Here is a 26358-nt window from a genome sequence, read left to right as displayed (position 1 = left end):
AGTTATGGAACTTTCGTATTGTTGCTCCATATGTAGATCAGTGAAAAATACTTTATTTTTCTTTAATGGTAATACAAAGGTCATATTACGTGCACCTTTCAATAAAATGTTGCCATGACATGGTAAAAATATATTTTAGAAGAAACATGGGCACCGAATATAATATGAACACAGACCTTTGGGTAACTCAACAAATGATTATTCAAAAAACGATGAGATCAAAACGAACACAGAGAACAGTCAAGTCACAATAACAAGGGCGGTGTGGACATAACCATACTGATAAAACGCAGTAAGTAGTTACATTTCGTGAGTGCGATACCCAAGCAACACAATAGGTAGATAGACTACTCTGAGGAGAAAAGGATGAACCTGGTGAGTGCTAGTACACGGACTGCTTCAGTAATGCTTCTCACACATACTTTCAATCACGGGTCAACACAAGACTGTTAAACAGACCCAGTAAAAGGCATCAAACCCACAGATTCAGGACAGATTTGACACGAACAAATCAAGACTGGTTGGCCCTACTGTAATATAATATAGATTTTACATAAGAGTTGCTAGCTGATATACAAATGGACTAAAATGAAAACATGCCCTAGAACCCATCCAAACCCAGAGAGAACACGGACGACCAGTTAAACAGAAACGATATAAGGTGAAAAATACTGCCGTTTTATAAAAACAAACAGGAGTCTAATCAACAGAGAGGGGTTCGTTCCCCTGTGCTCAGGACGTGTGTGCGCGTGTAGACCATGCCCTCCGCCCCACGAACACAGAAGCGCGTTGGCATGGATTGGCAAGATGAAACCCCAAGCCCTCGATCGAACAGAGCGCTGGTGGTGAGAGGAGGGAGAGAGAGCAGAGCGCGTGTTCGTCCTGTCAGGAGTCCAGGAGCCTCTCTCTCCTCTCCGGCCTTTCCTCTTCTGATCTTCTTCTGTGGTTTAGTCTCCCTTGGTGAGCAGGTCTTCTATGTAGGCGTCCAGTTCATCGTCTGTGTTTATGTCAATGTCCTGCAGGAGGGTCACATGTTAGTTACTGTGCGTGTGAGAGGGTGAGACAGTGTGTGTGATACAGTGTGAGGGAGAGAGTGAGATAGTGTGTGTGTGATAGTGTGAGGGAGGGAGAGAGACAGAGAGAGCGACAGAGACAGAGAGAGCAGTACTTGGCATCTCGTATCCAAACCCTACACCCTTCCGTCCAGCATAGCCCTACCCTGCACGCATTCCTTCTGAACAGTGGTTTACCTCCTGGACCTTCTGCAGCAGGGCCACGATGTTGGTCCGCAGCTTCTGCAGCTTCTCGTCCGCCTCCTTCAGCTTGGTCTCGGCGCTGCTGCTCTTCTCCTCCACTGCCTTGGCCCTGGCGTCCGCACGGTTCTGGTACGAGTTACACAGCGCCTGCAGGCCCAGCTCGTACTGCTGGAAGTACTCCTTCTACAGAGGAGACACACACACACATGTTCTCAGTATATATATTAGGGGTGGGAATCTTTTGGTACCTCATGATTCTAATCGATTCTTGGGGTCCCGATTAGATAAAAAATCGATTCACGAAAAAAATAAAAAATAAATAAAACGATTCACATAAATGTTAGCGCTTTCCCCCACCCACACCTAATATATATATATATATATATATATATATATATAGAGAGAGAGAGATCTGTGTGTCTCAACTGTGTATTTGAGCACTTTCAAAGTTCGTGGCCTTACTTTACCTTCATTAACCTTTCAGGGATTTTCAAGGCCCATGGGAACCCTGAATATGGCTGTGTATGAGACCATGAGATGTGCAGATGGTTTCATATCTAAAGGAGCGCTGGGGTCTTCCTAGGTACAGATGAGGGGGGGGTCAGGGGTCAGGCTCACCATGGGAAAGGCCACCAGCTCCTCGGCTGTCATGCTGTTGACGTCGTCCTTGGGGATCCGGAAGTCAGGAGGGAAGAAATACCGCAGCAGTGTCCTGGAGAGGCACACACACACACACACACACAGAGTAAGGTCAGACACCTGTATTCCCTTCACCCCCTCTCCCTCCTCCGGATGGTTCCAGAAAAGAGGAGCGTTCTCACGTTACCTCATCATGGTGACCAGGCTCTCAGTCACCTCTCGACTGGTTCCTGGTTGGGTGGTGTCTGGCTCCATGGGGGCGGGGCCTTTCTCTGGCTCCGCCCCCTGCTGTGTGTCTGGTGTCTGTGTGATTGGGGAAGGGGGCCTCATCAACCTTACATCCTCGCTGCCTTTAAACACCCTGCAAACACACACACACACGCCAACGTCAGCGAAAGACAAACCGGACAAAACACACAAATATTCACACTCAGGAAGGGTGACCTCACCAGCGGTCTTTCGGGGTGGACCTGGGGACGTAGTCAAACTTCACCTTCCAGCGCACGCTCTGTTTGTTTGTCTCCACGGCAACCACTTTCCCAGTGTACCATTCCTTGTTGACGCGAACTTCCACCAGCAGACCCTTGTCTAACCAGAGGACACACACACACACACACACACACACACACACACACAGACACAGACACACAGAGTGTTCCAGTCCAGGGTCCACTGGACTGGAACACAGATGTACAAGAGGAGAGTTCACCTGGAGTTCAGGTCATGTCTCACCTTTCTGAGTGTTCTTCAAGTCCTTCTCAGGGTCGTTATCGTGGTCGTCATCGGATACCTGCAGATGCAGCACAGATCAGACAGGGACCGTGCTCTCTAATAGAACCAGCACCCAGAGGGAGAGAGAGAGCCCTGCTTCCCAAGACAAACACCCAATCTATGAAGACTTGAGACCAGAGGAGAATAGAACCGGTTGGAGTTCAAGAAGATGGAGGAGCAGTCTAGTAAGGATCGAGATAGGAAGACGGATTTGAAGAGTTAGGAGGGAGAGATAGGACTGTTTTGATTGGGTTAGGAGGGAGAGATAGGACTGTTTTGATTGGGTTAGGAGGGAGAGATAGGACTGTTTTGATTGGGTTAGGAGGGAGGGATAGGACTATTCAGAGAGGTTTGTAATCTCTTGCTCTCTGTGGTTGTCGAGAGGGGGGGGGGGGGGGGGCAGTCACCAGTCAGTACCTTGGTTTTAGACCCGGCTTGCGCGGAGGGGGCGGGTTTAGGGGTGGAGGCGGGTGTGGCTTTGCTGGCTGAGGGCGGGGTGGCGGGGGGTGGCCGTGTTGCCGTGGCGTTCACGCCCCTCTTTCCAGGCTGGGGGGGTGAACATGGCAGAAGCTCTGACTGACAGCTCTGGTATCATCTTAGTCCTACCTGAAGGACTCTGGCCAGGTGGGCCTGGTCTTCTCCCAGTGCTGCTCAGGCTGTGTGGTGACAGTGTACGGGAGTCCCTTGGTTCTCTGTGCCCCATTACAACCATTACCTGCCTGGCTCACTGCTTCATCTAATACGCCTTTCACTGATGGAGGTTATATTTGATCCTCACCTGTAAACCTTGAAGACGTGTGTGTGTGTGTGTGTGTGACTATGCATGTGTATGTACATGTGTGTGTGTGTGAGTGCATGTTTGTACCTCATTAACTTTGCCCCTCTTGGCAGGAGTGGCCTTTTCCACAGCTTTTCCTCGGCTCCCTGCGGCGGTGGCCATCTTGGATTTCCTGGGCAGTATTTCCTCCTCGCTCTCCTCTTCACTGTCTTCCTCCTTCTCCTCCTCCTCCTCCTCCTGTTCTTCCTCGTCTTCCTCCTCACTCTCATCTTCCTCCACCACTCTCTTGCGTGTGTTGCCCAGAGCGGGGGTTCTGGCGGTTGACGGCTTGGCTGGTGTCTGAGTGGAAACAAACACCATAAGATCATCAGATCAAACTTTGGTTCTCTTGTCACAGAAAACTTCCCTGATGCTCACAAATCAGCACCTACAACCAACCTAAACCCTTAAGACAGCACTATCAGATCAGCATCGACACTGACTGCTGTACTTAATGAACACACACACACACACAGACACACACACTTACCCGAGAGTTCCGGCTGGCTGGGGGAGTTTTAGCTGGTGCTTTGGCTGGAGCTTTAGGGGCGGGCTTTGCTCCAGGTGGCGGCGTCTTAGCTGCAGCTCTGGCTCGGGATTGTTCGACTTTGGGTGCCGGAGGAGGAGGTGCGGATGTTCGTGGCGACCGGGCCGAGACAGCGGGCGTCCGGGTGACCGGGGGCGGGATGCTGGGAGCGTTTTTGAGGTGGAAGGGCAGAGGAGGGGAGCGAGGCCGGGTGAGGACTCTCTCAGACGACCTGGTGGCCTGGGAGACAGAGCAGGAGGTCAGTAGTGAGCAGGAGATCAATATATCCAGGACACAGTTAAGTGTGTGTGTGTGTGTGTGTACCTGAGGAGAGCCCTCGGAGGCAGGTCTCATGCTGACGTCCAGAGGGAGTTTCTTCAGGTCTGCGGACGATTTGATGGTGCTGGTTTTCTATCAGGTCCAGAACCCAAAACACACCACAGTGAGCAGACCCTCACACACAGAGCCCCCTGTCCTCCCCGCCCACACGCTGAGTGTGTGTGTGTGTACCTGCAGGGCCTGCAACTTCTCCTGCTGCAGTCTGATCTTCTCTGCCAGCTCCTTCTGTTTGTCCTCGGCCGTCTGCACCACCTTCCTGAGAGCCCCACAGGGTAGGTTCTGCTTCTGCTCTGCCGCGTCACACCTGCAGGCACGCCACACGCCTGTGTGACTCACTGGGTTTACATGTGTGTGTGTGGGTGTATTACGTGTGTGTGTATTACGTGTGTGTACCTGTCCTGGGTGCTGTCTGGGTTCATCAGACACACCCAGCTGTCGGGGTAGCGTCTGTCCACAGCATCCATCTGGAACGGCAGCGTCCTCCACTTTAAACACTTATCTAGACAACACACAAACACATGTCCTCCACTTTAAACACTTATCTAGACAACACACAAACACACAGTTCACACCCTCTCTGTCTCTGTGTGTGTAGCCATACGTGTGTGCATTTCCGTTTGTCTGTCTGTGTGTGTGTAACCACACTTGTTTATTAGGGTGAATGTGGTTACGCAGTGATAGGAATCTCTATGGAGAGTATGCCAATCTGAGTGTGTGTGTGTGTGTCTCACCACAATGTATGGTGAGTGTGTGTGTGTGTATCTCACCACACTGTATGGTTGTGTGTGTGTGTGTGTGTATCTCACCACACTGTATGGTTGTGTGTGTGTGTATCTCACCACACTGTATGGTTTGTGTGTGTGTGTGTCTCACCACACTGTATGGTGAGGGGAATCTCCATGGCCCGTCGTCTCTTGTAGCGCTGCTCTGAGGAGGGTGGAGCTGACCAGCTGGCTGACAGGTAGCCAAACTCATCCCAGAACTTCACGATGCCCTTCTGAGCTGCAACACACACACACACACACACACACACACACAGGCTTGAACACACAGGCCCACGGTGGCAGCATCAGAGGAACAGAGAGCCCGCGGCGTGTCTCACCGATGTTGCTGTCCTTCCAGTACTGGGCGAGATGTTCTCCCATGGCTTTCAGAAGATGCCTGTATTCTTTAGCGTCCGCAAAGTCCTGCTTGTTGTGAGTGGGCTCCAGCACCACGTAGGGCACGTCCACCACGCCCACCACACCTCCACACGCCCTGGAGAACACACACACACACACACGGGCATGTCAGTTAGACACACACACACACAGAGAGGGGACTGAGAGCGTGGCGGGCGTGGCGGTCACACTCACATGCCGCCCTCCAGCTGGGGTCCCGTCTTCTCGTACATCTTGATGAGGCGGGAGCAGTTGTACACGAACATGCCGTCCAGGTCCCGCTGGTCGATGTTCACGCCGAAGATGAAGTTCAGCTCCTTGGGCTCCTTCAGCGCCCTGAGATGAGAGGGAGGGAGGACGCAAAAAGTTATTATACCGCCAAATACAGAACGTAGACATTCTGTCGAGATGCCTTCATGATACAAGTGACTCATCCTGTCAAGTACAGTACAAATCAAAGTATTTGATCTATTTTTATTTAACCCGGAGGGCAAAAATTGGGTTCTGAATGTAGCATCTGTAGTCCTGTCAGACCTTTGTTTGGACTCCAGGATCTTCTTCTTCATGTCTGCGTCGCGGCGCAGCATCATGGCGGAGTCCTGGGCCTTCCTCAGAGAGGCCTGTGGCAGAGCGGGAGGTTAGAGGACTCACACAATAGAATAAAAAAGACTTTATTGTATGACTGCATGCGATATATCTACTGTAACAACGAGCTAGGCCTTTATATTACAATGTAAGAGCGACGTTGGCTGAAATCTTACTCGTGCATCCTTGGACAGGTCACCTCCCAATTTGGCTTCAACTGCTAAACTCTGGCTCTCCGCTTCGCGAGCCTTCTCCTCCGCTGAAACACACACACCACACCACACACACACACACACACGCAGGGTCAACAGTTGGCCCAGTGACCCTTAGACAGGGTGCTACAGGCTGAGTCCTTTAAGCTGGACTCACCGATCTTGGCGAGGTGATCGGCCTTCTTCACTTCCTGCTCAGCGCGGGTTTTGAAGCGGGTCGACGTGTACTTGTACACCCTGAGAAGACTCTCGGTTAGTTCTGAAGCCATTCAAAAGACATTTAAACGGTTGTAGAAGAGGCTGAGGAGGGAAGTTTAGACGAGGAGACCCGGTCGTGTCCGGGCTGTGACCTCTGACACGGTCTTGTTACCTGGGTTTGTACAGACAGCAGGACATCCTCTTGGTCCTCACTTTGTGTCCCTGGATGAAGATCCTCATGCGAGGGTCGATGTACAGAATGGCGGCGTACGCTCGGAACGACCGGCGCTCTGGCTTCCTGCGGTGAGAGGAAGTGATGTCATCGACGGGCTGTATACATCTCTGACCGCATGCACGGTGAGGTGAGCCGGCGTGGTGAGGGGGGGGGGGCAGGATGGGGGGGGGGGGGGGGGGCAGGATGGGGGGGGCAAGATGGGGAAGCAGGACAGGGGGGGTACTCACACGCCCTCTGAGAGAGTCCCTGCCATCAGGATGTCCTGATGGTCTGTCTCCACGTCCAGCTCAGGCTCTCTGTTGTCCATCAGCTTCAAGTTGTAGATGATCACCAGGGTCCCTGCACAGACACACACACCACACAAGTTTAGCAGATCACACAATTACATGGCCACACACACACCTTGTTATTGAAGTTTGATGTTTTACTCGGTGTAAACTGCCGTTAGAGGCCTGTCTCAGTTCAACTCTGTTTCCTAAGCCTTGAACATTATCTCAACTCTGACGGCGAGCTGGAGGAGAAAAAGGGAGTATCTGTTTGTGTGCCAAGGATGCTATTTCTGAGCACATGGAGGGATGAAAAGTATCTTTTTTGCACAACAACAGTATCAATAAAGACCCTGCTGTAACCACTGTTAGATTTGAAACCCTTGAGAAACACTAAGAAGTGTAGTTAGAGTGAAGTATTTGACATTGTATTGCTTCATAAGCCTTTATTTGCTCACCTGGGATAAAAAATACAATATTTACACATGTGCTGTTTAATCGCTATGACAACCCACACATACACAATGTTATTGAACACTTACCACTGCTGCTCTCGATCTTGTTAAACTGCTCCATCAGCTGTTGTTCGTTTTTAAAGGGGGAGTACTTATAGATGAGCCCTGTCTCCACAGTGAACTTCTCCATGTCGGCAGTGATGGGCATCCTGGTCCTCAGGTCCCAGGTGGGCAAAGGGACGATCACCTGAAGAAGAAGAAAAATGTAACCTTTAGAAACTTTGTTTTTTTATATACACCCTTTATATACTCCCTCCTTTTTTATATACTCCCTCCCCGCCCCCTTCTATAAAGGTTGGGAAAAGAAAATTTGAACAAACTTTTCTGGATTTAAAAAAAAACTTTGTTACTTCCCATCTCTGGTCACAACTCAAGTATACTTAGTCCATTCGCCTCAGCACTGAGGGGATTTATTATTAAAAATAATAACGTATTTATTTGGCAAACACCTCATCCAGCCCTTCCTCCTCATGGAACGTTCTGGACAGGAACAGGCAGGAAATTGTGTTGTCCTTCTTGGTGAACAAAATGAAGTCCTTCCCAATTCTCATGGAGCCCCTGGATGGCAAACATTTAGGACACACTGGTGACGACCACAGATATGCTGACTGGACACGGCCTCGCTGGCGTCTGAGATCAGGAGAAAAGGAAAAGTCTTACGATTTGAGTCCGTTTCCGTACTGGCCGATGTGAGTGGACTCTGGAAAGCGCTTGCTGGACTTTCCAAACTGGATGACGTGAGTCGCCTCGTCTGAAAGCCAAGTGGAGGAGAGATGGAGGGAGGGAGGTTAGTGTGATGGACTGGCGTTCAACTCCTGTCAGGATACTGGCGTGTATCCTTTGTCATCTGACGACGTGAGTGATGTCACTCACTCGGGTCCATTCCAGTGCCATCGTCAAGGAAACAGAGCATGTAGCCTCCCCGCGTGTCGGCTTTTTTTTCTGCCGGTCAGGAGGAAGCAGGAGAGAGGCATCAGAACAGGAGGCGGAATCAAGGAGATGTTGGTGTGTGTTTTGGGAGAGTGTGGGTGTGTGTGTGCAGGGAGGGGTTGGTGTGTGTGTGGGGAGTGTGTGGGTGTGTGTGTGCAGGGAGAGGTGTGTGTGTTGGGAGTGTGTGAGGGTGTGCGCAAGTCATGTACCTGTATAGATGTCAATTCGGGTGGCATTGGCATCCCTGTAAGACAAATGATTGACAGGTGATCAGACCAATGAGAATTACCCTGACTGTTATGGAATATTATCCTGACTTCATGACCTGTCCGTGTCTGAGTTTGTTTGTGTTCGAGACACGCAGAAGACTGCAGTCATTCTCAAATCGCGCCTTTCTTCACACTGATGTGTAGATTAGAGGTGTTTTGAATATGTCTAGCATGCAGGAAACGACACTGTAGAAACCGCCTGTACCTGGAGTTGTCCACGAGCTCAGCCAGTGCTCCAAACAGGAACTCGTGTGTCGTCCTGGAGACAAACAACAACCGGTCTTTTAGAGGTCAACCTGGTTCGATGGGCATTGTGAGGTACATATGAGGGAGGCTGTGGATGCGAGCGACGTGTGAGTGCACATCATGACTAACAGAAGCAAACCAATCATTACCCTGACACAGGGACTTTCTACGGTTCTGTATTAGGTAGTTAAAGTGACAGTTGAATATATTTGGCACTTTGCAAGTTTGTTTTTATGGTCCTCTGTGTGGGGTATCATTCCATCCACTGGTCCTATGTGCATCCTGTCACCTACTACTTCCTGTGACTACAGCCTCATCTTTGCTCCTGGACACGTCACTTCCGGGGTGCTCACCGCTTCTAACTTAACATGAAACACAAAGTCTCTTTTTATGTTCCTGGTTTGCATGGTGTGAAGTTATAGCAAGGGTTGTGGCAACATTTAAAAACAGGAAATACAAATGGACTCAATGAGAGGTTTAGGTCACTGGTGTTGGTATTCATGTACAAGGTCTTGGCCAGTCTCATATCTAGCTAGCCGTGTTGTTTAAAATTGTCTTGCATGACAAATCCAATCCTTGCTTTGCTGTTAATGTTCAGGGTCTCATTCAGCAACACATAGCTGTGCCCTGCTTCCTGTCAGCTTCACGGGAAGTGGGCTTGGAGGCATATTAGACCGATACCAGTTAGCAGGCGGTCAATAGTAGTGCTGTGTTGAATGGGGAAGGAAAGGATAATGGGCAAATGTTGAAGCCCAGCCCTCCCAGCCAATGATCTCTAGAGGCCCAGCCCTCCCAGCCAATGATATCCAGAGGCCCAGCCCTCCCAGCCAATGATCTCTAGAGGCCCAGCCCTCCAACCCAATGATCTCTAGAGGCCCAGCCCTCCCAGCCAATGATATCCAGAGGCCCAGCCCTCCCAGCCAATGATCTCTAGAGGCCCAGCCCTCGCAGCCGATGATCTCCAGTCCACTGCTATCCTTGATGTTGGTACCGCCTCCTCCATCAAACGGAGGCTTGCAAATTATTGATAAAGTGTTCGACATCTTCACCTTTTTGATTCTGTTCAGTGAATCTTTTCTTCCTTCACGCCACCAAGTACGTCCATCACCGCAGAAGGACGATGGCTACATTAAACCATTAACCTTTACCTTAATCCGTGGTGCTTAAGTTATTCTAAAAGAAAATACCTTCTATAAAAGAAAGTTAAAAGAGCTGGGAAATATGGAACGCAAACATGTAATTGTGAGATAAGTGACCAACAGTGACCAGCGTGCAATACGATTCTTGCTGAGCTGGGTACTCTTGGTTCCTGATATTTTTGTAAATAGTTTTGTGTGCATGTTTGTTTATTTCTCAAATTATACTTACGAGTTGGTGTGAAGATACTCAAAGGTAAGCTGAGCTCTGTTCAGACTGCTGTAGTTGGAGAAAGCCATGACCTTTCACTTAAACTATGTCCTGGTCTTCTTGAAGGCCCTGTAAAGTAGGAACCATGATTTCTAAGTTTCCCCCATTCTATTTTGGGTTAGTGTGAGCAAGTAACATTTGCATCCACCTTGTTAGAAAGTGTACCTCCGAAGTTTTGCTGTTTCAGAATACGTTATCTGAAAAAACATCCTCAAGTTCATTCATAAAACTGTTTTGGGCGAGATATACTTTGGTGTCTACTGCATCAACGATACTGACAATAATTCTGTGGAATAAAACCATTTCGTTTTGTATTACTTAAAACCATTTCGTTTTGTATTACTTTTGTATTGTAGACGTACAGGAGGCCCGCGACTTTCAGGTAGCCTGTATCATTTATTCAGAATGACGTTTTATTGTTTCAGTTTTATGGCAGTCTAATGTCAGACATTTATGAAAACAAAACGTTTTCAAGCGCTGTTCAATACTTCCTGTGAGTCAAATTACGCTCTCTAATACTTTTACGTACTACTAGATGAGGGAGGCAAAACGAACCCAGTCAAGAGGGATGAGTATCTTGACAATACGTTTCACCTGAGCATATCTGAACATTAAACTATTATGATTTTTATCATCAGTGCCTTTTCTTTACTCTCAGGGCTGGGACCAGAAAACTCCCTCTGACCGCCCAGTAGAACTTGATAACCCCTCTTTCCAAGCGGGTCTCCCAAAACTGATCAAACTCACGTGGGAGGCCTAGCTACTCGTTCTGAACGACATTGTTTGTCTGCCATGTATGTGGATCAGCCCACCAATGTCTCCCATTATTCACGCCATTTTATTGCCAAAATAGCTGCTTAAGCGATACGATAAACTGTCAGTGTTGGAGGTTTTCAATGTAGTCATGCTTCGATAAATGGTGTAATGACCTCGTTCTAGTTTTCCCCCACACCCACATTTTTTTATCATAGAATTATGTGAAGCTGTTAAATGTTATAGCTAACACCTGCAAAGATCGCATGAGTATTATCATCCAATTTGCAAACCGTTTTTCTGGGCAAGAAACTTCAGAATCACTCCAGGTCCGTGTGAAATATCCGTCAAAGAAATGAGAAGAAATTAGACATAGCTAGCTAGTTAGCTCTCTGTCGATAATACATACACTAACAGTCCCACGGTAGGCCGCAGTAGAGACTAGAAACCTGTCTCAATCGCTCCTTCCAGTCAAGCTCTTCGAGCATTGGACTGGCTACGAAAAGGGGTGGAACCAAACCAAAATCCGCCTCTTTCCAGTATTACAATCCAATAAGAGACCTTTAAATGTGAACATATTCATCTGATTTGGTCATAGTTCTGTCACTCTAGACAAATAGGAAAAAGCAAGCGCATAAATAACTTCTTTGCAACTAATGTAGCGACATCCATTTTTTGTCCATAAATATTTAATATATTTTGCTAAACTTATTGGAGCAAGAAACGTCGTTTGTTACTTTGGAAGCACGTGCGTTGATTATGCTGTGTATATGAAATGCCTACTGGGACAGTTGCTGGAGAGTTTGTATAAAGATGCCTTTCAGGTTCGCAGTGTGGCTGCACTGGAGGCTGCTTGAATCCAACCACCTGTAAATTACTACCTAACTCTGAGCCTTGAATTACAGTCATGCCAGGGGCTCAAGAAAAGGATAAACTACAACTTAGAGGAATGTAAAAGGAGAGCCTGGCATCAGTCATGCCAAGGTGTGGAACTGAACAACACAAACTGCTTTGAGTTGGGTGGAGGAATGAAACACATTTTAAGTTGTTTAAATGGTTGTTCTCTATTGCATTCATGAAAACATCCAGTCGGCTTATTCTTACTGTCAAGGAATGTTGAACACTTAATCACAAGAATGTGCAAAGTCTGAATGCCCACTGAAGACAAGGCCACTAGGATGAAGTGCTTAGTACACTATATTACATTTTCCAACAAAGAACTATGACAGCCTTTGAGCAAATGGAAAAAAAGTTTAATTTAGCTGACAACTCTATTAGAGCTGTTTATTATTAGAGCTGGTCCTGAAGGTGGTGTTTAAAGGGTCAATGATCAATCACAAGATTAGCAAGTAAGAAATGAGTTGGTCCATTGAATTATTGTCTTAAAAAAGGCAGATATCCTCCTTAAAAGGCTTTTTTGTCCGTCCTTTTTCTGTTCTCTCACTTTCCTGGCGCCGTGATCGTTGATCTCTCCTTGGTTTTATGACGGTCGATATCAGGAGTCAATAAGGGGCTCCTATATATAAAAATAAAATATTATAATAACATTGCACGTGAGGTTCAAAGGACACAACATACAGTAGAAAAGCGTGTTACCATCTGTAGGCCCAGGCCGTTGCCTTGGTGACGACGTGTGTGTGAGAAGCTGGCTGAGAGACAGAGTAGGACACACATTCCCAGCAGGACCACACTCACTTGCACCAGGTGCTGTACTGCAATGTCCCGTTGCTCCTGCAGAAGAAGAAAAAAAAAACGACAACTTAAAAATTACTCTCTGGCTTTTATGTGAGTAAAAAACTGCACTAATGCAGCATGTTTTGGAGTTTATTTTGTTTCCCGCACCTCAGTCAACAAAGCTGTGAGAGTGGGGTCATGGGTGGACTTCAGGCTGTAACACAAACGCGAGGCCGTGGGTGACCGGCTACCCGTTTCCACGGTAACCACTCGGACAGGTGGGCTCATCTTCTCGTTGGTTGGACACTGAGGGGGAAGACTGGACACAACAACACAGATCAAGCCTAAACGCTCTCACACACACACACAGTACAAACATGCATCTGTCTGTGAGGAGAAGGATGTGAGACTCACGGGGCTGGAGGTAGAGTGCGTGCAGGTGCGCTGACGGTAAGGCAGGTGAAGGTGTTTTCCCCCGTAGGGAGAGGGAAAACTTGAAGAGCAACAGTCACAGTTTCATCACCTGAAAATGATAAAAACACAGCGTATAAAGGATCAATTCCACCGCATGCATCTCACACATTCACCCAATGTACCATTGATGTCAATCAGCGACAACATTAGACACAGGAGGCCTTCGGCACAACCTACACAAGACAAACTTGATCAGAACGTGCTCAGAATAGAAACTATCAACAGTGCACTGACTTTTACTGCTAAATGTGGGTTCTTATCTGATATGTGTCAGGTGTCAGGGGAGTCAGGTGGCTGAGTGGTGAGGGAATCGGGCTAGTAATCCGAAGGTTGCCAGTTCGATTCCCGGTCATGCAAACTGACGTTGTGTCCTTGGGCAAGGCACTTCACCCTACTTGCCTCGGGGGAATGTCCCTGTACTTACTGTAAGTCGCTCTGGATAAGAGCGTCTGCTAAATGACTAAATGTAAATGTAAATATGTGGGGGACACTAACCTGTCAAGCCCAGCTGACTGGCCAATAGACTGGTGTGCAGCTCCACAACCTTCGGGGTTTGGCTGTCAGGCTTGTGGACCAGAGCCAGTGGGACAAGGAGGGAGTACTGGGTCACAGGAGGCGGGTTCTGGGAAGGGCTCTCCAATGAGTTTCCACCTGTCTTCTGCTCAATCGGAGGACTAGAAACCTGCTCATCCGTTGTGCCATTGGTCACCTCACACAGCTGGTGAAGGGCTATGGAGGAAAGGAAGTTGTTCCAGTCCTGAAAGGAAATGAGCGATTTGCACAGGTTAGACATCAACAACAGCACATTCTGTGTTATAGACGTGTATAAACTAGATACACCACCATACCTTTGTATCAGGATTGGGCAGGGTCTGTGTGTGGGCATAGGAGCTGATGCTGATGAAGGAGAGGGCAAGGATCAGCAGACACAAGACAAACGTCACCGCAGGAGGATGTTGGGAAGCATAGTTTCTCAGGTTGGAAACTGGGTGCCAGGAACCCATCACATAAGGCACCTTATGGATACAACATGTGACCTGCAATTTGACAGGAAAAACGTATGGAAAAAAGATACGTACACACAGCTTATGCAATGCATACTTACTACTCAACTCTAGTAAACATAGGCTGTGGAGGCCATATCGCTTAAGAAAACGGATTCTTATGCCCCCTTCCTGTTTTTTAACATCATGTCACCGGCGCGTCACAAGATGCCACATACAAGTGTTTGAAACTGACCGTACGGGACTCCGCAAGCAAGATATAACCTAAAGTCAACTTACCTCGGTTTTAAAGGATGGCGTTACTTTCTGTGTTTCTAGAATCCAAGTTAATGATTGCCATGCTGTCGCAATGGCTCGCTATCAAACTCACAGCGAAGTATTTCTGTCACAGTTGAAAGTACACTAGATAGCGAGAAAATATCAAGTCACCATCATCATAGCCATAATAACTTACAATGTCAGGTTACCACACTGATTTCGTTTAGCTAGAGTACATTAACAGCTGAATTTTACCAAGCATTAAATTATTTTTTACAACGTTGTTTAGACACAAAGAATTTTGAAATAACTATTTAAAGGTAAGTCACGTAAAAGGGCCAGCTGCTGAGGCGAAATGTCGGCGGAACTTAAGTAATTTCCCTTTGTTAGCCGGAATAGTGGAAAGTGAAGGACATGCTTTCTGTGCTCTGATTGGATATTTTGTTTGACACGCCCACACAATATGACAACAGTTTGCTGTATGTTTTCTTCATGAGCATTTCAAATGTACATTTAACTTTAATCTATTTTGATTGATTTCGAAATGTCAAATGTGCCATTAACTATATCTGTACCAAGCCAAAGTTCAGCAAAAACCACACAAGGTGACATAAAACATTTATTACCATTTTATTTTACAGTCACAAAAGAACAAATCAAATATAAAAAAATTAATGAAACTTTTAATTTAATGTGCATTTAAAGATAAGACACAATGAAATGTAATTCTGATCATTTCATTACATTACATAGTTATCCATAGTCTAAAATAGTGCAAAACTCATTCTGTATTTGTAATTGTACAAAAACATTTCCCAAAACCTATTCCCTTTGTGGATCCTTTTCCATCAGAAATGTACATAAAACACAAACAACCACTTGATTTCAAGGGTAAATGTGGAGGTGATGCAATTTTAGGAGAAAACCAAGTGAAGGAACAGGGTTTATCCGGCCTAGGGGGGTCATGTACAGGTGTGAGGGTCCAGAGAAAAGGCTGGTGCGAGGATGAAGAACAGTTGTCATGGTTTCCAGGTGACGTGCACAGGTTTGAAGGCCCAGGTGTCAGGGTGACCCATGTGTATCAGGTCTTTGTAAGGCGAGGTGCTCCACTGGAAGACTGGCACCTGGTCCCAGGTGGGTCCACTAACTGCCACCAACTCATAATTACGGAACATTCCATATGACGTCAGCTGCACAGGAACACACACAAAAGCCAATCAGTAATTATACACAAACACCAATCAGTGATCTATGGTCTGCCTCCTTACCTCATGACACACATAAGCAATGTTCAGTGCCAACATTATCCCTACCTCTATTCAACTCAATGAACTGTACTAATCTTGAATTCTTGACAGACATTCAAGAAGCACACCAGAGAATGATCAGTGTAAGTACCGGGAAAATCATTTAAATATTGTTTCCAGCAGAGAAACAGGAACCTGCTGAGACAGGAGGGTGTGTGGGGAGAGGGGGAAGTGAGGGAGGAGTGAAAGACGCCAGACAGGAAGTGAGGGAGGAGTGAAAGAGGCCAGACAGGAAGTGAAACGGACCTTCATGTCTGTCCCGCCGTGCTGCCTCTGTCTCAGGGCTCCGAACGGGTACGTCCCGTTAGCCGGGTTCAGGTCGGAGCGGGCTGAGATGGTGTTCTCTCCATTACCCGCCGGGTCGCAGCCCTCGCACCTCGACAACGGATCCTCCTTGAAGTTGTTGTACCTGAAAGGAGACGCGCAAACGTGCTTATGTGGGTCAGATGGCTGAGCGGTTAAGGAGTCGGGCTATTAATCAGAAGGTTTCCCGTTCGATTCCCGGCCGTGCAAAATGACCTTGTGCAAGGCACTTCACCCTACTTGCCTTGGGGAGAATGTCCCTGTACTTACTGTAAGTCACCCTGGATAAGAGCGTCTGCTAAATGACTAAATGTGAATGTACGCAGGCGGAGAAGAACAGGAAGACTGACACTCGTCACGCTGCAGCGGGCGGCTCGGACTGACATACCTCATGAGACGGACCATGGAGTCCAAGTCTGTAACTGCCGTCTGGTTCCGTTTGAAGATCTGGGCTCTGGGGTTCTGGTCCAGGGTGAACCACGGGCCGAACTTCTTCACCAGCTCAGGACAGCCACTAGCATTAAACACCTCCTCATAGTACCTGTTCACACACACAAACAGTTTTAATTGTTCAGCCTAGATTCGGAAAGTAGAACACACCTCACGTGTTGGGAATGATGAAGAAAGAGCTAACGTTAGCTCTGTGGACTTACGGAATGTTGTAGCTGGCCCAATAGCCCTTTTCCATCAGCTCTTGGGTTTTGTCCGTGTAAATCACCAGCCCCCTGCAGTAGCAAGAGACGTTATACTGGTGAGGGTGAGAAGGTGTTCATGGAAAGCAGCACGTATACTGAAAGGCTGCATGTGGTGGCGAGTGAGAACATACGGAATCTGTTCTAGAACAGTGAAGAGCTGGTCTTTAATGTCAGTCTTCCCAGGAGTAAAGTGCTTATAGTCCACAATCATCCACTGGTTGTTGTACCTGAAACAAACAAACACACAATCAGAGATAACCTTATCCCAACCAACCTTTGACTCCAGAAATCAGAACAACTCCTACTCATCATAACAATAGTGCTGTCAGATGACACACACACACACACACACACACACACACACTTCATGTGATGTTTGTTCACTTTCTTTGCTGCCCTTCCTCTGAGCTCCCCCCGCAGCTTTAAATGGAGCGGTCTACTCTCTAACAACTCACTGATCCTATCTTAAGGTCAGCAAGATAAGAGTCAATCGCCCAGAGACGAATGTTGATTAGGATTCCTTGAATCCCATGATAAGACAAGGCCTACTGTGGTCATACTCACGTTCCACTGTTGTACTTGCTAAAAATATCGGCCCATTCCTTGCCCGAAGCAGCGAGACGATTGGCTACAATGTTCCTCAGCCACTCCATGACTGACTCTGTCGGCTTAACAAACTTCCAGATGTCTGGATTGCTGTTGCCAATGGTTGTTTCCAAGGTAACCTGTGAAGAAATGGGTCTCAAACTCAATACAAAACGACTGGATAAAGACTCTAATCTCTCTCTCTCTCTTCCGTCTTTCTATCCTTCTCACACCCACACACACAATCCGACATTCATGCCCAGTTCTTACCAGGCCACTGCTGATGATGTAGAAGTCATCTCCAGAGAAGATGCATCCAGGATAGGAGGAGAAAGCTTGGACTGCTCCGGGAATCGGATCGCCACCTGAGCGTAAAGCGTTGAGATGCGGTAGCTTTATGAGAGACATTTTGGACCAGAGGTAGAGGGCTTTAAGACCTAGAGTTTGGACGATAAACAGAGCCTACTTCAGATGTCAATTCACCATTAAAGGGAAATGAGTGAGGTACCTGTGGGGGATGTTTTAAAGGCAAAGTTGTATTTCTTTATGATGCGCAGCATGGACTGGTAGGTATTCCATGTGTCGTGTGACACCATGAGGTCCTTGTTGCCAGGCAGCAGCTTGATGAGGGCAGAGCAGGAGCCTGAGCCCAGAGGCTGTGATTGGCTGGATTTGTTGAGGGCTCCCTCCAGGTCCTCTACATCCCCACCCATCTGGAACAGCCTGCGAGGCAGGAGAACAGAGAGAGAGAAGGTTCTAGAAGCCTCACATAAACGCCTGGCGTGTAGATTCTATGTGCGTTATTTGTACGTCGGGGAATGGATACAACTCGACGTAGAAGGGGGGAGGAAACGAATGTGGGCGAATCAGACGGCAGGTCGCTACTTACAGGAAACCGAATGGTTCGATGGAGAAAGGGCCAGTGGGAAACGACATCTGACCGTTATAAAGATCCTCCAGTCCCTTCAGCTGCAACAGAGCCAAACGCACCTGGAGGACAGGTAGAGAGGGAGGACAGGGATAAGGTGCTGCTGTAAGAGGACGTGTACAGCATGAGTTAGAGTTATAGAGGGCTGTGGGAGGTGTTTGATTTGAACCTGGTGCCAGTAGGGCGATTCCGGGTCCTTGTCGATCTGATCAGTCACCCACTGCAGGTTGGTGCTGATGTAACTCTTCAGACGGTGGCAGTAACCGGAGTGGAACGTGAAGGGCCCGCAGTAGTTCATCAAGGTGTTCATCCAGTGCTTGTAGATGAGCTGACCGACAGAGAGACGGAACGTTTTTTTATAGAACTGAACTGATTTCGCATATGAAGCTTCAAGCCTGCAAGGTGAGGGGTTATGGGGGACGGGAAGTCAGACCTGGGAAGTGAGAGCTGCTTCCACGGCTCCGGCACTGTACGCCTGGATACTGTCATTGTAGCGCCCGCTAGTGGTTACCTCGAGAAAGGCCCATCTGAGAGGAGGGGAGACAGGTTTACCGACACTGCCAAGTAAATCGTCATCTCTTTTTTTAAATCATGATTGATCCATGTGTGATCCAAAGTGCACTTTGTTGTGGCCTCAACTCAACATAGCAATAAGAGACTGAATCGGTATGGTCCTGATGATTATGGACACCACTCCTCACGCACAAAACACATGATAGAACAACAAACTCATGCAGCCAGTGTTGCAATGTTCAAATTCTTGTGAAATCAGATTTTTGGTCTGGCTCTTACCCTGAGTGCTCTATGTCGTCGGTAAAGTTTGCCCAGGCGACGTAATCATCTCGGTATCCCTCCAGAATAGTCAGTTGTCCCGTTTTTTCATCAAGAACTATCGTACTAATCTCAGCCTTTATTGAAGAGCATGAAAGAAATAAAACATGTAGAAATACAGCTAAATGTAAAGTTGTTGACAAACGTAGCAGCCTAAACGCCATCTTTCCAGTTAGTGAGGAAGAGCAGGTCATATGATCAACGTTTCAAAGAATTTCGGAATAAAAGTCCACCTTCGTCACAAAACCCGTGATGGGCTCAAAGGTTGTAAGAAGATTTTAATAGTTTCTAGATTAAATGGTTGTGTGTAGTGGTGAATGCAAACACACAGTTTCTTTGCAGACATTGAACTATTAAATTTTAATCATAAAACATCTCAAAATTCTAAAATGACATGTTTCATCTTCAATTGTATACATAAATAGGCTATTTTGTATCAAATGAGCAAATGTACACAGTAATCCTATCTATGACAATGACGATATATAACCCATCTCTAAGTCACAACCCCCAGTCTGTATAAACACACTTCAGTTCACTAGTCACAGGAGTCTAAAGATGGAAGTTGGAATTCATTTGTCAACTCCAATGAAAGTCCTCCAGTGGCTGTTACTGAGAGAGAGAGAGAGGCAGTCTCTGAGTTCTTGGAGTCTGTTGCTCAGGTCCATAAGCGGGTCTACATGGTTCTCCTGGGACAGTAGCGCTCGGGGCCAGGCAGATCTGAGGAGGTCTGGCTCTGGGGGGTTCAGTCGTCCTCTACCTGTCCCCCCTCCATCGTCTCCAGAATCCCCTCCATCACCTCTGCCTGCTTCCGTTTCTTGGGGGCGACTAAAACGGAGAGGGATTTAAAAAAAAACGAGTAAAAGTGAGTTTATAATGTATATCGAATGGTGTAGCTGGTGAATGTTTTTGTGTGTGTGTGTGTGGGGGGGGGGATTCAACGGGGTGGGGGCTGGTGTTGTGTTACCATGGTAATGCTCTGCAGTTTTCCTGCGCAGCGTTTCCACGGTGTCCTCTGCGTCGGCCCACTCCAGCACCAGCCGGCGGCCGTACAGATGGGTGCTGTGGCACAGAGCGGCAAACGCTTTCTGCAAGGAGGAGGGAGGGAGGGGGGAAACCATCCGTCATGTCAGCAAAGCACCAGACGACTCACTCTCACTCACAGGAAGCTGGGAGAGATCTTGGCTCAGATTGAGCCGAGGTATCGGACCTTGGCATCCTGTTTGGTGAGGAAGTCGATGAAGCCGAAGCCACGATGCGCCCCTGATCCAGACGAGGAGGCCTTCTTAGGAAGACGGATGGTCTTCAGCTCCCCAAACGTACTGCACACAAACACAAACACGTCGCCATGCTGGATCTACACTATATTACAGCGTTTAAATAAATATCTGTTTATTTAAGTATGTATGTTTTTTTTTGTGAACCTGTGTATGAGTATGTGTCTGAGTGAATTTGTGTGTGTATGAGTGAATGTGTGTGTGTGTGAGTCTTACCAGAAGAGCTCTTTTATCTCCTGGACGGTGGCCTGGAAGGGGACGTTGCGTACGAGGATCTTGGAGCTCGTCTGTTTCTTCTCTGCCTGCTTCTTGCGAGGCGTCTTCACGGGCCTGGGGACAAGGGGACACACAGCTGCCCGTCACTAGAGGACCAGGAAGTCCAACTGGACCGGACGGTCAAGAGAGATCAAGAACGAGACCACGTCGCTGTGGTAACTCACTTTGTGTCTTTCTCCGACACTTTCAGCTCCAGCTGGTGATCATCCACCTTGGAGTGCTGATGGAGGGTGAGGAGGGAAGGAAAGTTTAGGAATGCCAGATTCTGGGATGCGGGCAGGGTGGGTGTCATGTGAAGACTGCTGCCAGGAGGGTGTTTGTGTTCATACCTGTAGCTGCTTCATGGCTTTCTGCGCAGCCTGAGGGGTCAGATACTGGACGAAACCATAGCCCATGGACAACATCTTACCTGCAGGAACCAAGACAGGACACATAAACATCATGGCTTCCCACACGGTGATCATGAACGTTCGATGACAGCGCTAGCTGATCAGTACCTGTCTTGTCTTTCTTCTTGGAGATGGTGCAGGTCTTCACTTTGCCACATTTGGAGAAGGTCTGGAGGTAAAAAAAGAAAGGACCTTATGTCAACATGCTAAAAAGCAAGTGCTTTTTTATAATCCGACCTTGAGCTTGGTGACTTCCTTACTTCACATAGCGTCTCCTCTGTTGTGCTGAAGTTCAGGTTCTTGATGAACAGAGTGGACCCCGGGGCACTCTCCTCCTCTTCTTCTTCCTCCTCCTCTTCCTCCTCCTCCTCCTCACCTTTCTCCACCTCTCCTCCCGTCTCTGGGGCTGCGGTCTCTGGGTTGGGCTTTGGCTCTGAGAAGCACACAAATGAATGTTGTTGATGTATCGGGTACTGGCGATGTGATGCAATGAGGGAAGTCCTAATGAGAAACACCCAGGAGGGCCCGGCTAGGAAGTAGCAGCAGATGTAAGGGAGGCTCATTTAAATGAGTGTGTGCGTGGGCGGGGGGGTAGTTACCTGACACAGGTGCAGCTGCTGAGAACACTCCTCCTGGGGCCCACTCCAAATACAGGGGTACGTGTTGGAACTGGAGAGAGAGAAAGAGAGAGTGTGAGAGAGAGAGAGAGAGAGAGTGTGACAGCAGGAGAGGTGCATGTGTTTGAGAGAGACGGCTTCTCCTCCATCTCATGCCAGGCCTTCTCGCTCACCTTGCTGTAGGCCAGTCTGGTGAAGGCCCGCTTGGCCTCGGTGGGCTCCAGGAACTCCACAATGGCCGTCAGCCCAGCGGGGGGCAGCACCACCCTCCCCAGGCTGCCGTGAGGCGAGAACAGGCCCTCCAGCTCGGACGCAGACACCCCACTGGGCAGGTTCTTCACCAGGATCACGCAAGTGCTTCTGGGTCCTGCTGCCTACACCAAACACAAACAAACAAACGCAGCATGAAGGTACAGGTGCCATGCACAGGCTGTGGGCTTGGTGGACCTGCAGATGGTGACTTACCTGACTGAAGGAGTCTAAACACACGTAGTTGTCCAGCAGGAACTGACGCGTCTCCTGGACGATCTCCGTCTCTCCCAGAGCCATCCTCACAGCTACGCTACCTTTAGATTCCTACAGGGGGGGTCAAAGGTCAAGTTCACGTCATGATAACAAAATACGTTTGCGTACGTTTTAACGACTGGAGATAAAGAAAGGTACAGGCGTGGAGGTGTGTGTGTGTGTGTATAGAGAGCAGCACGCACATGGTCCAGAACTTTGCTCTTGGTGGTGTTGTATTTGTCGGCGATCACATCGGCGACAGCGCTGGTGCCCAGGAACAAGCTGTTCCAGTTATGGGAGCTGGAAAAGACAAAACACACCCGTGCAGAGAGTTTATGCATGACATACGACCTCTTCAACTGAGCAATGCCAACAGTGCAAAAAGAAAGTGCAAGGAAGGCCAGCTAAACTACAAAGTGTGTGTGTATAAGTTTGTGTATTCACAAGTGGAGACAAAGTTGCAGGTGTGTGTGTGTGTGTGACCGACCTGGTACTGGCGGCTTTGTCCTTGGCATCTTTCTGGCGTTTGTAGGCGGTCGAGCCGTAACCAGCAGAGTCAGCCTTTTCTTTCTTTATGATGGAGGGAAGCAGGTGCAGCATCCTTCCCTGGGGGAGAGAAATAAAGAAGAAGAAGGAGAAAAAAAGATGCTATAAACTTCACAGAACGTTCTAGATTGCGGTAGTGTGACACAGGCGGCACTGAACAGAGAGGTCACCTGGAACACGTGTCCGTCCAGCTGGGCCAGAGCCGACACGGCGTTCTCCGGGATCATGTAGGTGACGAAGGCGAACCCCTTGGGCCTCTTGGTGAGGCTGTCGATGGGGAAGACCACGTCAGCCAGGGGACCTGCGGGAGAGCGGAGCGTCAAGCAGGAGCCTACTGACTGCATCCTCGGTTATCTAAAACAGCTGTCACGCCCCTGGCATCAAGCATGTGTGAGAGAGAGGGTTTGTGTGTCACCCTGTCTGTGTGTCTGTGTCGGAGGAGAGAGGGGGTACCGTGCTTGGTGAAGAGGTCTCTGATCTCCTCCTCCGTGCACGTGTAAGGCAGGTTCCTGATGAAGAGGCGCCCGGACTCGGACACGTCCTCCTCCTCCTCGTCCTCCTTCAGCGTCCGGGTGAAGCTCTTCTCCCTGCCGCCGTCCAGCGTGGGCGTCCGGGCCTGCCCTCGCACGCCCACGTGGAACACCTCAATGTAACGCCCTCCTGAAGACACACACACGGCACTGGTGAGACACACGCCTTCAAATTGCACTCCCAGACAGTCACACACACACACACCTGAATCACACACCCACCCATGTAATCTTTATTCTTTTTAAGGGCCTTCTCCACCTCCTCGTCAGAGCGTAGATCCACGTAGACGTACCCTGAAACAAGACACACACACACGCGCACACACACACTCAGTTCATGCTAACACAACCCTGCTGAATAATGTCTAACAGCCTGACAGGCGAGACAGCTACACACACTAACACACCTGTTCTGTTGCCCGTCTCGTTCTTGCCGATCCGGATGGCCACTGGCTTCAGGGGGGTCATGAACTCCCGTACTTGTTGCTGGTGGTGTCACACGCACACAGAACAGTGACGTTTTTTGGGGGGAATGCAGAAGCAACTAGGACTTGAATGTGGAGAGTGAGAGCTAACAACGCTAGACGTGATTCCTACCCTTGTGCACTCACCTCTTTGACATTAAATGGAGCTCCTCTCAGTTTTACTTGGAACTCTGTGGTGGGCTCTGTCTATATAAAACACACACACAGTTAAAGTTTTCAAGTAAATCTAATCCACTTAGAAACCCATTAATTCAGGGGATCAGCAACCTTGAGTACTACCCTGAGTAGTAGAAAGCACTATATAAGATCAATGATATATATATATATATATATATATATATCACGGGGTGAGTTTGAAGGTTCAGGTTGATGTCGGGTGGCAAGGTTAGAAGATAAAGAGGGCCTCACTTCCTGTTTGGCAGACTTGCTGGCTGCTTTGTTGAGGTTTTTATCTGAGCCAGGGGCTGAGGCCGGGGCAGGGGCAGGGGCTGAGGCCGGGGCCGAGGCTTTGTCCTTCAGGACATCTCTGTCTCCACTTTCATAGGCACTGTCAGTAGGCACAGGGCCTGTATCATCTTCATCACCGTCCTCCTCTTCATCCTCCTCCTCTTCATCATCATCATCCTCCTCCTCACTTTGCTCCACGTTACCCCCTGGCTGTGCTACCTTTGATCGCAGGTACTCCATATCAGACAGGCCAGACTTCAGAGCCTCCTTAGTAGCACCTGTCAGTACAAAAACAGTTAGTACAACAATCCTCAAAGCCGCACCACTTCCACACATGCAGCTATACTCACCAACACGTCTTATGCAAAGAACTCACCCTGTTCTTCACCATCATCCTCATCCTCCACCTCCATTTCTTCTTCCTCATCCTCTGATTGGTCTGAATCAAAGTTAAGGTAATCATCTGACAAAGGCTTCTTCTTGGTCTTCTTCTTCTCCTGATTCGTTCCCTTCCCAACCTCGAGGGCTGCCGATTGGTCCACGATGTCGTTAGCCCAGGTAGGGGCCTGTTTGCGGTTCTGATGTACCGACACAAACTCCTTAAAGCTCTGATCCTCCTCCAGCTGACAGACAGAGAAGACAGGGTCAAACATGGACAACACACATCTTTTGTGTTATTACAAGCTTTACTAGAATCAGATCTTGCGATTTTGCTTCAGAACAGGCTTCCAACTCCCTACACCTCTACCCAGTCTCTAACCGCTGACTGGCATGTCATATTTATATATATTTATATTTAGTCATTTAGCAGACGCTCTTATCAAGAGCGACTTGGAGAGGACACAATGTCATTTTGGCATGGCCAGGAATCGAACCAGCGACCTTCTGATTACTAGCCCGATTCTCTAACCGCTCAGCCACCTGACTGGTATGTCATGCTTTTCTCTGGGAAACAAACTTACATTTCCTAGAACACTGGGTTTCTCTTCTTTCTTCTTGTCCTGAGCACAAAATAACACAAAAGGAAGATTAAAGACACACTGGTGCCCCAGTATGGGGGGTAAATATTACATGGAAAGATTCAAATGTAAATCTCTCTCTCTCTGTTTACCTTTTTCCCCTCTTTGGCCTCCTTGGTGGCTGGCCCTGGGCCTGCACTCTGGGTGTGTTTGCTCCATGCTCTGGCCTTGGTAGGGTCGCCAAACGACTTACACATTTCCACCTGGTCAGACAGACACGCAACACTGAGCCATCAGAGAGGGCCACGCTAGGCATGTGAAAGACAATCGTTGTTGATTGGGAGGGGATTTCTCACCGTAACTCTGGACATGTCCACGAAGCTCTTGTTGAAGTGCTTCAGCGCCTTGTTTGCATCTTCCTCCGTCTTGAAACCCACAAAGCCGAATTTGCGAAACTTGCCATCTTGAGTGAACTTCAAGCTGCAGTCTGTCAGGGTCCCAAAGGCTCCAAATAAGGTCCGGAACCTGTCTTCCTTTATCTGTAGACGGAGACAGATACACTTATACCAACTGTGACAGGCTAATGATTTGCAACGTGTCACTCGTCATAGAAAGTATTTATAGTTTCTATACATTCACATCCTAGATTACCTATAAAACGATTAAACTGAGCTAAACTCTCCACAAATAGCCTTATGTTAGGTAGCAAAGGTTTTGCTGAGGCTTGAGATAACACGTTAGCTAGCCGTCTAACCAGTACGTCAAAACTATGCATTTAGTGTAATTTGTCACTACCCCAATTACTTACCCCGTTCGGTAGGTTTTTTACGATTAATCTCGACATGGTTAGCGGAACTGTATTGCATACACACAGTGAGAAAACGTTAAATACGAATGTCAACAAGCAAGCATGGACTTATTACTGGGTCGCCATTTTTTGTAGGAGGAGTTGAAGCAAAGCTAGGCGTGACCAAACATTCCGAAACATCGATGGAACGAAGAGTTTATCTGTTCCAGGGCCCTTAAAAACCCGTTCCATAAGGCTGCGCTTTACCATCGCCATCTGGTGGTTTACTGTGAGAACTGCACTTGTAATTCACACTTTAAACCACTAGATGGCGGTAGGGTCACAAACTCACAATGAC

At 48.1% G+C, this 26358-nt stretch overlaps 4 protein-coding genes across 9 annotated transcripts; all 4 read right to left on the bottom strand.

The window, feature by feature from the left end:
- Positions 1 to 31: 31 nt before the first annotated feature.
- Positions 32 to 11560, bottom strand: morc2 (MORC family CW-type zinc finger 2). 5 transcript variants are annotated; one of them, XM_067231123.1, is made up of 28 exons: positions 11534 to 11560; positions 10333 to 10440; positions 8924 to 8977; positions 8659 to 8693; positions 8393 to 8461; positions 8180 to 8270; positions 7969 to 8077; positions 7547 to 7706; positions 6966 to 7077; positions 6676 to 6801; positions 6463 to 6542; positions 6270 to 6352; positions 6043 to 6128; positions 5704 to 5844; positions 5451 to 5605; positions 5222 to 5350; positions 4742 to 4847; positions 4520 to 4652; positions 4334 to 4420; positions 3974 to 4249; positions 3532 to 3783; positions 3084 to 3212; positions 2628 to 2685; positions 2345 to 2483; positions 2083 to 2256; positions 1875 to 1968; positions 1251 to 1439; positions 32 to 1016 (listed from the first exon to the last, which is right to left on the bottom strand). In XM_067231123.1, exons 2-28 carry the CDS (start codon positions 10398 to 10400, stop codon positions 948 to 950), a joined length of 3204 nt encoding a protein of 1067 aa, XP_067087224.1. In that variant the 5' UTR covers positions 10401 to 10440; positions 11534 to 11560; the 3' UTR covers positions 32 to 947. The 5 variants fall into 5 exon arrangements, with proteins under 5 accessions (XP_067087224.1, XP_067087223.1, XP_067087222.1 ...); XM_067231122.1 differs by having other exon boundaries at positions 11378 to 11554; XM_067231121.1 differs by having other exon boundaries at positions 11418 to 11554.
- Positions 11561 to 12360: 800 nt separating this feature from the next.
- zgc:158398 (uncharacterized protein LOC568894 homolog) lies at positions 12361 to 14682 on the bottom strand. Its single transcript, XM_067231475.1, has 7 exons — positions 14556 to 14682; positions 14121 to 14309; positions 13768 to 14029; positions 13213 to 13321; positions 12967 to 13117; positions 12721 to 12855; positions 12361 to 12640 (listed from the first exon to the last, which is right to left on the bottom strand). The coding sequence occupies exons 2-7, from the start codon at positions 14274 to 14276 to the stop codon at positions 12620 to 12622; spliced, it is 834 nt and encodes a 277-aa protein (XP_067087576.1). The 5' UTR covers positions 14277 to 14309; positions 14556 to 14682; the 3' UTR covers positions 12361 to 12619.
- Positions 14683 to 15148: 466 nt separating this feature from the next.
- Positions 15149 to 19377, bottom strand: plbd2 (phospholipase B domain containing 2). Its single transcript, XM_067231231.1, has 12 exons — positions 19145 to 19377; positions 18786 to 18879; positions 18522 to 18680; positions 18314 to 18414; positions 17933 to 18147; positions 17695 to 17789; positions 17404 to 17564; positions 16971 to 17066; positions 16798 to 16869; positions 16533 to 16685; positions 16088 to 16250; positions 15149 to 15724 (listed from the first exon to the last, which is right to left on the bottom strand). Exons 1-12 carry the CDS (start codon positions 19375 to 19377, stop codon positions 15554 to 15556), a joined length of 1713 nt encoding a protein of 570 aa, XP_067087332.1. The 3' UTR covers positions 15149 to 15553.
- A 105-nt stretch (positions 19378 to 19482) lies between these two features.
- rbm19 (RNA binding motif protein 19) lies at positions 19483 to 26145 on the bottom strand. 2 transcript variants are annotated; one of them, XM_067231151.1, is made up of 24 exons: positions 26022 to 26145; positions 25570 to 25752; positions 25366 to 25476; positions 25217 to 25255; positions 24631 to 24877; positions 24216 to 24532; positions 23934 to 23993; positions 23730 to 23808; positions 23545 to 23616; positions 23246 to 23452; positions 22963 to 23093; positions 22734 to 22852; positions 22450 to 22546; positions 22208 to 22318; positions 21916 to 22116; positions 21725 to 21794; positions 21386 to 21558; positions 21234 to 21294; positions 21066 to 21145; positions 20901 to 20956; positions 20677 to 20790; positions 20394 to 20505; positions 20151 to 20271; positions 19483 to 20011 (listed from the first exon to the last, which is right to left on the bottom strand). In XM_067231151.1, exons 1-24 carry the CDS (start codon positions 26055 to 26057, stop codon positions 19929 to 19931), a joined length of 2880 nt encoding a protein of 959 aa, XP_067087252.1. In that variant the 5' UTR covers positions 26058 to 26145; the 3' UTR covers positions 19483 to 19928. The 2 variants fall into 2 exon arrangements, with proteins under 2 accessions (XP_067087252.1, XP_067087253.1); XM_067231152.1 differs by having other exon boundaries at positions 25570 to 25700; positions 26022 to 26138.
- Between the last annotated feature and the right edge of the window lie 213 nt (positions 26146 to 26358).

This window comes from Osmerus mordax, chromosome 28, assembly GCF_038355195.1.
Source record: "Osmerus mordax isolate fOsmMor3 chromosome 28, fOsmMor3.pri, whole genome shotgun sequence".
Lineage (NCBI taxonomy): Eukaryota > Metazoa > Chordata > Actinopteri > Osmeriformes > Osmeridae > Osmerus > Osmerus mordax.
The sequence above is the reverse complement of the archived record's forward strand: the minus strand, read 5'-3'. Positions and strand labels throughout refer to the sequence as shown.

Excerpts from the sequence above, each read along its gene's own strand:
- morc2 (XM_067231123.1), bottom strand. The coding sequence starts at position 10,400 with ATGGCTTTCTCCAACTACAGCAGTCTGAACAGAGCTCAGCTTACCTTT. Across the intron at positions 8,462-8,658 it reads CCGAATTGACATCTATACAG|AAAAAAAAGCCGACACGCGG; the intron begins GTACATGACTTG and ends CCTGACCGGCAG. Across the intron at positions 4,421-4,519 it reads AGAAGTTGCAGGCCCTGCAG|AAAACCAGCACCATCAAATC; the intron begins GTACACACACAC and ends TGGACCTGATAG.
- zgc:158398 (XM_067231475.1), bottom strand. The coding sequence starts at position 14,276 with ATGGGTTCCTGGCACCCAGTTTCCAACCTGAGAAACTATGCTTCCCAA. Across the intron at positions 13,322-13,767 it reads CAGTCAGCTGGGCTTGACAG|GTGATGAAACTGTGACTGTT; the intron begins GTTAGTGTCCCC and ends TATCATTTTCAG. Across the intron at positions 13,118-13,212 it reads CGCACTCTACCTCCAGCCCC|TCTTCCCCCTCAGTGTCCAA; the intron begins GTGAGTCTCACA and ends TGTTGTGTCCAG.
- plbd2 (XM_067231231.1), bottom strand. The coding sequence starts at position 19,377 with ATGACCTGCTCTTCCTCACTAACTGGAAAGATGGCGTTTAGGCTGCTA. Across the intron at positions 17,790-17,932 it reads CTTTAAAACATCCCCCACAG|GTGGCGATCCGATTCCCGGA; the intron begins GTACCTCACTCA and ends CTTTACGCTCAG. Across the intron at positions 16,251-16,532 it reads TCCATGGTCCGTCTCATGAG|GTACAACAACTTCAAGGAGG; the intron begins GTATGTCAGTCC and ends GTCTCCTTTCAG.
- rbm19 (XM_067231151.1), bottom strand. The coding sequence starts at position 26,057 with ATGTCGAGATTAATCGTAAAAAACCTACCGAACGGG. Across the intron at positions 23,094-23,245 it reads AGACCTCTTCACCAAGCACG|GTCCCCTGGCTGACGTGGTC; the intron begins GTACCCCCTCTC and ends GCTCTCCCGCAG. Across the intron at positions 21,795-21,915 it reads CCAGACTGGCCTACAGCAAG|TTCCAACACGTACCCCTGTA; the intron begins GTGAGCGAGAAG and ends CTCTCTCTCCAG.